The 12245-nt window shown below is 34.5% G+C and overlaps 1 protein-coding gene across 1 annotated transcript in view; it reads left to right on the top strand.

Annotated features, from left to right (window-relative positions):
* Positions 1 to 2047: 2047 nt before the first annotated feature.
* LOC102021507 (zinc finger protein 883-like) overlaps positions 2048 to 12245 on the top strand; it is a 19331-nt gene continuing 9133 nt past the window's right edge. The window contains 3 exon segments of the mRNA XM_013510159.1: positions 2048 to 2284; positions 5620 to 5746; positions 7744 to 7842. Coding sequence (XP_013365613.1) covers positions 2048 to 2284; positions 5620 to 5746; positions 7744 to 7842 — 463 coding nt within the window.

Below are 12245 nucleotides of genomic sequence, written 5' to 3'. Positions count from 1 at the left end.
TTTTTTTTTGGTTTTTCTCCAGTACCGGGAACCGAACTCACGACCTTGCGCTTGCCAGGCAGGTGCTTTTGCCGCTGAGCTAAATCCCCAGCCCTGTATCATTTTTAATTAAATGTGCTTCTTATGTGCTGCACATTGGTATGTGTCATGATTCAAGCTGTCAATGTGTGTATTGACTGGGGAATTGATAGCATTTACACTGAGTTTTGTTGCCAAGTCCCTGACTTATTCCTCTCAGTGTGTTTCTTTCTTCTTCATTTCTTATCATTTATGTAGATGATCATCCCATGAGGTGCATTCAGGTTTTTTTACATGTTGACATTTGGCATCATTGTCTATTTCTATGAAATCCTTGGAAAACTTTTGCAAAGCTTGTTCAGAGCTCGTGCATTTGCTGAATGGATGCTTGCCGTGAAAATATGTTATTTCTGCATCAAGTTTAAGGAAAACTTTGGAAGGACAGATAAATTGAAATTAGAAGTTGATACCTTTTCAAGCTTAAAGCATTTCACTCCAAAACTTCTTGGCTTTTAAAGTTTCTATTGTGATGCCTGCTGGCTTTGCAATACACTAATCTGTGTATTTGACTTTTTGGTTTAGCAAAAAGCTATTAAGATTTTGTCCCTGTGATGGATTTCTGACTTTGAAATATTAAGATGCAGTTGGAACCCATTGTTCACACTTACCAAACAATGCTCACACTTACCAAAAAGAAACCACTTAACCACATTAGGACATTTTGGTCTTTTGTGAAGTATTTAAAGCCTTTATATCCAAACTGTTATTTTGCAAGGAGGTTTATGCTCATATTTATGGATTCTTCTCATGTAACACATTTGCTGCTATTATGCAAATCCTCTTGGTTGTTTTTCCATGTTGTATTTGCTTTACAATGATGTACGGCGACTTTCACTAATTATACTCTTTCCCATGAACCCTATATTCAACAACTTGGTTATTTTGGGAACAGAGGATGGAGTGTATTTAGCACCCCAACCATTTTCTCAAAAATAAGACTCTATCATTATTAATGTCACAAAATTATTTTGAATATTGGCCTGTACAGAAATAGTGACAATCATGTGACCCTATTAATATCATGTGAAATAGCGACAGTAGTATTACCTAAGAGAAATTAGATATTAGCAAACCACATAAACTACTGATACAGAACTCTTAATCCTAGAAGTGAAACTGAAAAGTATAGTGAAATGTAAAACCAAACTAGGTATTGACTTACAGCTAATATGAACTACATATAGAATTTATTTCACTGCTAATGCTAGAAAAATGTCAATAGAAATTTTACAGAGGTAAATATCAAAAATTAATAAAGTTTCTTGAGTATGCTATTAAAATTTAAGGGTGGGAAATTGGGAATGCAAAAGAAAATTATGAAACTTCAAATCAATGATAAGAGAAGGTGGAGAATGTGTGGCTCTGAAGGATCAATTTGTGGGTAGAATTGTGTCTATGGAATTTGAAAAAATAAAGGAAAAGTCTGAAAAGATCAATTTTTAAAAACAGAGAGAAAGGCAAAGAAAAATTATACAGAGAGTAAAATGAAATAAAAGTAAATAAAGGAGCAACATTTTAAATGGAGAAGAGGAAAACATAGCCAAATATAAAAGAAAAATGTTTAGAAGCATGTGTTGAGGTAAAACAAAGATAATCCAATCCTCGACAGACTTGAACAGAAGGCAGGTGAGAAGGAAAGAAGAAATAACAAACACAAGAACTTAAAAAAATCCCTAGAAACAATGTTCACACTTACCAAAAAGAAACCACTTAACTAACAACAAAGGAATTTTAAAGAACTTGGAAGCAGAGAAGGAAAAGGAAATTCCTCTGCGACTTCATGCCTGTGGTTATGTTCTGTGGTCTACATTTTGTGGCAATGTCTAATTCAAGCACGACTCTGTTATCACTGTTAGACAAAGGAGGCCATCAGAGCCCTGATCGTTGCCAGATAATCGTCAACATTCTAGCAGTAGACTGATAGTGGGTTACTTGTGTTTAGGGATTTCCAAATGCAAAGAACTTAATGATGAACCATCATTTTGGACATGAGGGCAGGGTAACAGTCATTGAGCTTATAACCCTCCTGAAATTGGTATCTTCCAATGTCTTTATTTCAAAGCTTGGAGACAGTGATTTGATGCTGCTTACCATTCTACCAACTCTCAAGGAGGTGGAAATCCTCTCCACAAATTTTGATGCTTTTATCTTCTCTAGCCTGGAAGTCAAGGCCTATAGGAAACTGAGAATGGAAACACATCCGATGGTGAGTCAGAAAACATTTTATACAAAATTTGCAACCCTACTAAAAGTATGTACAAGCATTAAGTGCAGATAGGAGGTTTTAAGGGACCTATACTCCAGTTTGCTTTTTCTGGGCAGTGAGGGAGGGTCTGAAGATCATTAGTATCTAATATATGTTCATGTACAGGTATATGTATATGTATCATGTTAATAATTTCCCTTAGTTTTTATGTGCTGATCAGGTCATCAGTCTCACAAGTGAGTACGCAGTGAAGGCTAAATAAAATGAGGCAAATGTAATGATTTTAGGGCTCCGAGAGGATCAAAGCCTTCTCACAGAATGTGAGATTCTCTAAGGGCTAAAACGAAAACCTTCTCTGGGTGGCCTGTATATATTTGTTCATCAGGAGAAGGGAGGAGAGTACTCAAGAAGGATGAAATTTCTCAAGGACTTCACCATGTAGGATATTAAATTAATCCTTAATAAGTATTAAATTAATCCATCCAGGAGGTATTTGCCAGAGGATGTAGTCTTTATCTAGTTGAGATCAGATCCAAGTGTCCTTGTCAGTGATCTTGCCTTGTCCTCTGAGGCTTTCCAGCTTCATCTGCCCTTCCACACTTTAGTAGGGATCAGCGTCTTACACAGTTTCCCTTACTAAGAGTCCAACACCCACCCTCAGACAAGGAGCCTAGGCCTTCGGAAGACTCACATGAAAAGCCATTGGTTAGTTTAAGTCCTGCTCAGGGCTGCTTCATAGTGGTCTCCATCAAGTATGTATATGTATATATGCACATGTGCAGATTTTTCTTTGTTTGAGTGTATATATTCATCCACACTGTCTTGATTACTTTTCTTTCTTTGCTAAGACAAAACAATGACACCCAAATTTTTGAAGAAAAGGTTCATTTAGCTTATAGTTTATGGAGGTTTCAGTCCATACTTGCTGGCTCCAAGGCAGAGTGGCACATGGCAGAAGGCAAGAGTACATGGTGGGCAAACAGCAAAACTAAGAGAGCAAAAAGGGAGCAGGACTGGCCTCAAGCAGCCTCTTTCTCCCTTACAAATGCAAAACTCCCCTCCCCAGGGCGGGTGGAGCACTCACACCCATAATCCCAGCATTGGATCATGGATCAATCATAAATTCTAAAATCCCACTCCAGGACAGCCTGAGTATTTGGGGGACATGAAGACATAAACCACAGCACACACTATGTTTTTGTCAGTACAAAAACCACGTTAAATACTTTTCTCTCTTATTCAGCTCATGGAATAGTTTGGACTACTTGTCTCATTTCCCATCCTAGTCACCACTACACTGTTAGCAATATGGGGAGGGCAGGGATAGGAGGTGAAAAACATTAGCAAAATATTTCAACCTACTTCATCTCCTTGTTTGATCTACAGTATGGAGAAGATTTTTAAAGAGGTTGTACCCTGCTGAAGGGTAACTAAACAGGGAGTTGTGGAATGAGAAATCATTTTTAACCTATCTTATCTCTTAAAAGAAACACATAAAAAGTAGTATGCTGCAAAATGAAAAATAAGCTTGAGTCATTTGCAGGAAATCAGATGCACCTTGAGAGCAGAATGTAAAGTAAGAGTAATCAGGCACACATATTTATAAATATCACAAAAAAAAGGTAATCATGATTTTAGAGAAAACATCCCACATATAAATATTTTAATACACATTTACTGAGACATCGACAAATTAATAAAAGATATTTTTGACTTCTGAACTTATGTTATATTCTAAGTAGTGGTGATAATTTTCCAGACAATTACTAGTCCTGCAAACTGCTGCATACATAACCTTGGTGAAAATGTGCTCTGAGATTGCTGCACATGTGTTTAAATTTCTTCTGTAAAGCCTAGCAATGTAATGGGATTTCTGTGGTAAACAAAATCTTTTAAGTAACACAAGTAAAAATATTAAAATATTCAAACAAGATTAAATGACGGAAAATGGGATGATATAGTGGATTTAAAAAGGGTAATTAACCAAATTTCACATTTGATAGTTGGATAGCATTGACCAATATGGTCGCTAACCTGTTTGATGATAGACACATAATGAAGGAGAAGAAAAATGAAAATGAGAAAATGGGTGAAATGAGTAACTTTATAAAACTTGTATTGTTGGAAAGTTTGCAGTGTATAGTGAATACATTCCTTGTGTGCAGTTCATACTTGTCCATGAGACCTCTTCATTTTTTCAGTGTCTTCTCCCATCCACTTTGCCCTCCCTCCTTTCCTGGTTTTTCTGACTTCTTCAAAAGATGTATTTCCCTATTTCTTATCATCTGTCTTTCCTTTTCTTTGTATTTTGACTTGGAGATTATCATGTGAGATCACCCGAGTGATTTTTAATCTTTCTGTCCAGTTTATTTGAATGAATTTTATCATCATAAGGTTTATCTATTTCCTTACAAATGGCTCAATTTTTTATTTAATTGTAGAATCCCAATGATAATTTTTTAAAAACTGGATATACAGTACCTGAAGAAGAATTTGTTAAGATATGGAGAAGGGTATGGAATCCAACTGAAAGATCAAAATATCAGGGCACTGCTTAGAAATTCTAGAAACTGCTGAGCATGTTCAGAGATCCGGAATGCTCGGGATACTGTTGTCCTCAGGATAAAATCATAGAAGCATTTGCCACTACAGCTGAAGAGTCTACATCAGTGCATTTTTCTCCTCAGCTGAGTGGTGTGTAACAACTCATGTTATGATACAGGACAATTATCCTGTTCTCAGAGATGGAATTGATAGCCTGCAGTGTTGCTGGTACTTTTCCAAGTAATATAAATATAATTTAAATATATGTTATTTAGATATGGAAAATATTGGATCTTTCAGCGTTCCCAACCCAGCATAAAACTTCAGTAGATGAGGAGTATCAGACAGATGCATGGAGATGAATGACCAATAACTGTGGTATAAAAATGGCAAAACACTGCAATGATTTTCATTGTGGTGTGTATTTAAACTTCCTTTAAATAAGTAGGATATATCTTTTTGGTACATTATTTCAAGGCTAAATTTTATAATAACATTTGTAGAATGAACATACATGATATTTATCTGAAGTTGTCCACATTATTTATACCACATTTCCTGTAAAACTCTGTGCACTACGAAGTGTATCATTTAATAGGTTTTGTCCCTCAGGGCGGGTCTCTGAAATTAGATCCATGTCTGGTGCTGACAGTGAGTGGACTCTTGCCCTAAACAGCTTGGCTTCTCCATATGTGCTATTTCTCCTCTATTTCAGTACTGTCTTCTCAGTTCACTTACTCAGACGTTTTCACTACTTCTCTGTCTAAACTGAAATGTGTATGTGTGTGTAGGAATCAATCACCATTGAAGACGTGACCATCAATTTCACCCCAGATGAATGGGCCCTACTGGACATGCCCCAGCGAAAGCTGTATAGAGATGTGATGCTGGAAAACATTGGTAACCTGGCATCTCTTGGTGAGTCTTTTTTATTCAAGTTTCTGTCTACCTATGAATATACCTATGTTCAATGCTATGCATAATAACTGTGTCATTTTCTAGAGTACATACTTCTTGTCTGGTTCAGTCTCTTTCTGCTTCATTCATATATATGACAACTATGTCAAAGATAATTCCATTTAAATTAAATACAGTACACTCCCTAAGATAGTCTTTAAAATTATTTCATGATTTAATGTAATTAAATCTCTAAATTCTCACCAAATCTGGGAACTAAAATTGAGGAACTTTATAAATATATCACTTATTATATACATGATTGTAATATTCTGTACATTATGGTGAGGCATGTGAAAGATATGAAAATAGAATGACTGTGTATATTTGAGGAGCTTATATTTTAGGCTGTTTTAAGTTATTCTCAAAGTACCATGAAGGTGTTTACATCTTTCCTTGTGTACACATGTTAGAGCCCGTTTTGAGCTCTTTATATTTTTGCATTTGTACTAGTACATGGTTGCAGTACATGGTTACATGAATGTGGAGAGTCGGTGCTTGTATAGAACTCATTTCAAATCTTTATTCTCCACTCCCATCTCTCTCTTCTCTTCCCACTCCCTCGACTCTGGGTTCCCATTACTTTTTGCAAAAGATGTATCTTCCCATTTCTCATGATCCTATGTTTTCATCTTTATTTATATTTTGGTTTTCAAAAAGAAGAGCAAAATTCATGTGAGAATTTTTTTGTTTGTTTGTTTGGTTTTTGGTTTTTTGGTTTTTCTCCGGTACCAGGAACCGAACTCACGACCTTGTGCTTGCCAGGCAGGCGCTTTTGCCGCTGAGCTAAATCCCCAGCCCCTCATGTGAGAATTAAACTTGTTTGTCTGACATTTCTTAACTTTTGTGTCACAGTGTATTCATTTTGTCAGAGATAGTTTAAGCTTCTCCTTTTAGAAATACTGATAATTCTATATTTCTTAAATTCACATACTGATATATTTTCCTAAATTCACAGAGGAGCGCAAGTGTCTTGAGAGCTACACAGCTTGGGTAAACAGTATAGATTTTCTCCTAACCTAGTGAAAGACCTACAATATTTTCCTTCTTAACACATTGCAGGGAAATTTTATTTTCATTTTAAAGAGAAAAGATCTAAGTCAAAATAACAAAGATAAATACCAAGCAAAAAATCCCCAAAACTGTATAAATTATACAGGATTTCAAAATAAGATGATAGGAAATCATCAGTGGTTGTTGTATTACTTATAGCTGCTCCGATTACTAGATATGGGTATGCAAGATTGATCAAACAATTAAACACTAACTGTTCCTTTCAATGAACCAATAGAAATTAGTAATACAGTTATCTTAGCTGTCTTATGTGTGTGTGTATGTATATTTTTCTTCATTTTTTTCTGCTTCTTTTGTTCTTTCCCTCATCCCAATTGTTCTTTCCTTTTAAGCAGTTCTTTCCCTCTCACAATATCTGTTGTACCTTTCAGTTTTATTTATTTTTCATGTTTTTATACTAGGGAGACATTAGAGTGTTTACATATGTGGGACTGATTTATTTCACTTATGTATGTGGTCTCTGGTTGCATCCATTACCTATAAAATGCTTGAGTTTATCTTTTTCATTATAGCTCAGTAATATTCCATTGTATAAAAATACCATATTTTTCTTATCCACTCCTTAGTTAATGTGCATTTGAGTTGTTTCCAAAATTTTGCTAGGACAAATAGTACTCCTATGCACATGGTGCACATATATAGCTGATGTATGATGCTTTTAATTCTTCTGGGAAAATATCCAGGAAAGTAATAGCTGGATTAAGTGGAACTTCTAATCCTACGTTTTTCAAGGAATAGCCACATTGATTTCCAAAGTGATTGCCTGGGCTTTTTATCTGCATTCATCTTATTTATTCTAGGAAGACTCCCATAGACTTGTCATAATGCATAAATATTTATTCTTATGATCTTAATAATACTCCTTGCCATTTTCTTCTGGACAGGACAAGAATACTGCAAACCAGATGTCATTTTTAACAGAGATGAGAGAGAAATCCTATGGATGGTAGAACAGAGGGATTTTCCCCCAAACCAGACTCCAGGTAAAAATGGTACTGATATTTCAATAGGGAAGAGATTCAAGCCAATGGGTATGGGAAATACATTTTTTAAGTAAATGATCCGCTCTTAAATAACATTATTTCAGTCCCTGGAATGGAGAATGCATAAAATTTTACCATCATTGTCATTATTTCATTTATATGATCTTTACTATTCATGTATTTTCATGTCTTTTTTTGGCTTCATAGTAAAAGAATATTTATGCATATAATGGAGTGAACTTTCATGTAATGACATTTCTTCTCATTATCTATATAGAAAGTTTTGCTTGTCTACCTTCTGAAGTGCTTGTCTCCATTTATTGATAACCTAATCCTGAAAACCCTGTACAATATCCAGTTAATTATATTTCTTAACCTATATTTCAATTTCACGTGAGCTATCTTATCTGCTTGTCATAATTTTGATGTCTTTTTTCTAACTGATAAATATTAATCAGACCAAACTGTAAGATTTATTTTAGAACAAATATATATGCATAAACTACGCATTGATCCCTTTCAATCAAACTGTCACATTCTTCACATTGCTTCTCTCCTTAACTTATTCTTCTTTTTCAAACATAACATTTTCCCTTCAAATTTTATGTCATTTCAAGCACTGTGATTGTGTTTTCTATTTCAAATATGAGAGAAATAATGTGAGTTTTGATTTTCCTACTTTGGCTTATTCTTCTTAACAAATTTACAGTTCCATCTAGACATTATTTTTATGATATTTATGAGTAAAGCATAGTATATCATGTATACATATGCCATATGTAGCCTTAGGATGATAGCTATGTCGTTCTGCATATCAATGAACAGTTTTTCAAAACCATTTATTGACAAGATTGCAATTTTATTATTGCATCTTTTATCCCTTTTTAAGAATGTATATGTATAAATATTCCTGACTGTGTTTTATTTGGTATAAACTGTTCTATTTTGGACATCTACACTTATGCCAATATATTGCTGTTCATCCCAGTGTTTGCTGTAAATTTTGATATGCTACTCTAACACTTTTGTTTGGTTGCTCGTTATTGCTTATTTATTTTTCTTGGTATATTGTGCTCAATTATAAATTTCTGGAATATATTTCTATTCTTATGAATTTACTTAGTCTTTTGATTGAAAGTGCAGTAAACTTACAGATCAATTTCGATATTATGTTCATTATACCAATATCAATTCTGTTGCATGAAAAATATGAGACGCTGTATTTGTCACTTTCCTGACTTTGGGTAATTTTTTGAATATATATGGGAGTTCAGAATATCAGAGTTTTCCTGTTATAGCTGGCTGGCTCCAGTTTGGAATATCACGGCAGAAGTGCCTTGTTTCGTCTGAAGCTTCCTTGATTCATGGAGGCTGAAATAGAATTTATTATAGGAAAGATTTCAGAGAGCACTCTGTTAGAGTTCATGGATTAATTGAAGACCTTATTTCATCCAGGCTCAAACTCTTAAAGTTATTTTCAGCCATGAACTTATCAACACATTAATCCATTCATAAATAGAGAGCTCCTCTGGTCTGTGCGTGTCCCCAAATCCAGTCCTCCTTATGCAGAAGAGTTCTGGGTGTCTTTCTAGATTTAAAATGTAAGAGTTCTATCATCTAGCCTATAGTCTCTACTATTCATTCAGTACTCTGAAACTTCCTGTACAGGATAATTTTACCTGTTTGGTGAAGTGTATTTAGTACCCATTGTACACATTGAAGTTATTGTAAATAGTAGATTCCCTGATTATTGTCTCAGTGTTCAATTTTTAGCATAAAAATGGTCTACTGCTTTCTGAATCATGATGTGTACTTTGCCATTTGGCTAAATTTGCTCGTGAGGTCCTAAAGGCTTCTGATATTTTCATCAACAAATATGCATAATATGACCTTTTCTGTTTGATAATTTTTATCTTCCCTTACTGCTATTCTTTTACTTTCTGCTGTTCTTTGTTTGCACTGGGTAAAAGGGTAAGCAATCCACTGAGTGTTAGTGATGACATAAATCCAAGTATATTTTCTCCTTTTACAGTAAATATTGTCGCTGTTCATCAAGCAGTGTGATGTTCATTCAACATCATATAGAATATTGATAATATAGACACGAGGTTATTGCAGTTTCGCATGTGTTGATGTCAGTAAATTATGTTTAATTTATTGATGAATGCCTTTGAATCCATTGATGATCTATTATTTCTCATTGATTCTCTGTATTTAGTGTATGAGAATTTCTGACTTGTGTATTCTGTAACATTCTAGCATTGAAGGAATGAAAGAATATGCACCATATATCTACTGAGGTCTTAAGATCTGTTTCTGAAATTCTATTTATGAATTTATCATTCATATTCACCAAAAATATTGTTCGATAAACATTTGGGTCATGCCCTTTTTGGACTTGGCCATTTCTTAATCTCTTCTTTAAACAAATGTGAGAATTCTTCTACCTAATAGATGCTTTCTTCTCCCTTTTTACCCACTTTGATCTCATACTTGGGAAACATTCTAGATCTTTTTTGTTTGTATTCCTATGATCCTTCATGCATGCATAACTTTTATATTTTTTTCCCATTTTGGTTGTTTTTGTAGTCATTACCATGGAGATCGAGTAGAATGCAGACATCTTGTATCTTATACCAATTTTTTCTTATTAAAATAACTCTTTCCTGCTATATGTTTTGCTTTATATGATCAGAGTATTTACAGGTTGTCTTATTTATTTTAAATAATTGTGATCTGGCCCCTATCATTTGAAGAAAGAAATATTTCTGCATATAACAAAGTAAACATATCCATCCATAGACGACTTACATAAGCTAGATATTGCACTGACACTTTCAAAATGTATCATTACTCTATATACATCTGCTCTATTATTAACTCTTCTTCAATAATGATGCAGAAAAGAGATTGAAAGGTGGGTGGTGTGGAGTTTTCTTCAGTCATGGGGAACTTGGTAAAGGAAAAATGAGTAGGTAAGAAATGAAACTTTGAGGTGCTGTCAGATTTGACATCCAAAAGTGATATAAACACAAGCACCCAATCAAAGATCTTCTGCTTTGACAGAATGAATAAAAGAAATAAACCCTTAGACAAGTTTACAAAGACATGCAGAGAAAAGACTCATGTTAATGCAACCAGAAATGGAAAAGACTAAGTCACAATGGACAACTTTGAAATCTGGAAGACAGCAATTACTACGAAAATTGTATTCCAATAAATTGGAAAATTTTGAAGAAAATGGCACATTCTGTAGTGCACAATACTACAGAAAACCCAAAAAGAAACAAAAATGTGAATAATGCAATAATAAACAATCAAGTTGAGACAAAATTAAAAATTGTAATATTTCACAACTTTGTATTATGTAATACTGAATTCAACTAAGCCATTCAGAGGTCTTATCACTAACAGTCCTCAACTTATTTAATAAATTGGAAAAAGATAGAGTTCTTCCCAACTCATTTGGGGAAGCTAGCAGCACTCTAATCCCAAACAAGACACACATCAGAATAAAAAAGAAAACTCAGGCCAATCTCCTTAATGAACATATATACAAAAAATTCTCTGCAAGGTATTTGTGAGGGAAATGTACGATATCATTAGAAAATCATGTATTGTGACCAAGTAGTATTTACAGCAGAACTGCAGGAATGGTTTAGCACATGCAAATACTTCAAATACACAACATGAAAAGAAACAAGCTCAAAAGCTATACGCTCATATGAGTAGGTGCAGAAGAGGTTTTTGAGAAAGTCCAACAATACATTATGATTAAAATACTCCTGAGCAGGAGGGGTCAAGGAGACTGTCACCCTGAAAGACTCTCCTTTTGGTTCATTCAACAAGCAGCCTTTTCTCTATACCCTGCTGGCAAGCCCAGATGAAAGAAATTACTGCATTCCTCATTCTGCTCCCTTCTTCCAATGAAAGTCCTTTCTACAGCACGATTTAAGTCTGTAATTATATACTGGTATTATGAATAGTAAATACTCTGTCCTTTCTTGTATTTATTTTTGGATCTGTCTATCTCACTGTAGTGACTTGATTTTCAAACCTTTATTACTGAGCAAAAATTCTTGCATCAAATAGGCATGACATATAGGTTCACTGAATCCATCTGACATACATGCTCACCAAATCCAGGATGGAAGCTGCAGGAGACTCTGGCCTGATGATGTCCCTGTGTTTATGTAGGCAACTCCAGGGACATATGTAGCGGTCAGCCACATGAGTGACATGCTAGCCACCTCTTTTCTTAGTTTTCTTTTTTCTAAATAAAAGGAGGAAAACATTAACAGACAGACAACCTTTTACAAAATAGCAAAAGAACAGTACAGACAATACAGAGTTACAAACAAAGTGGTAGGAAATTAACAATGCTTGTGTTATTACATAATGAT

The sequence above is a fragment of the Chinchilla lanigera genome, unplaced genomic scaffold, assembly GCF_000276665.1.
Source record: "Chinchilla lanigera isolate Chin_1 unplaced genomic scaffold, ChiLan1.0 scaffold00223, whole genome shotgun sequence".
NCBI classification, from domain to species: domain Eukaryota; kingdom Metazoa; phylum Chordata; class Mammalia; order Rodentia; family Chinchillidae; genus Chinchilla; species Chinchilla lanigera.
Note: the sequence above shows the minus strand (reverse complement) of the source record. Positions and strands in the feature narration are given on the sequence as shown.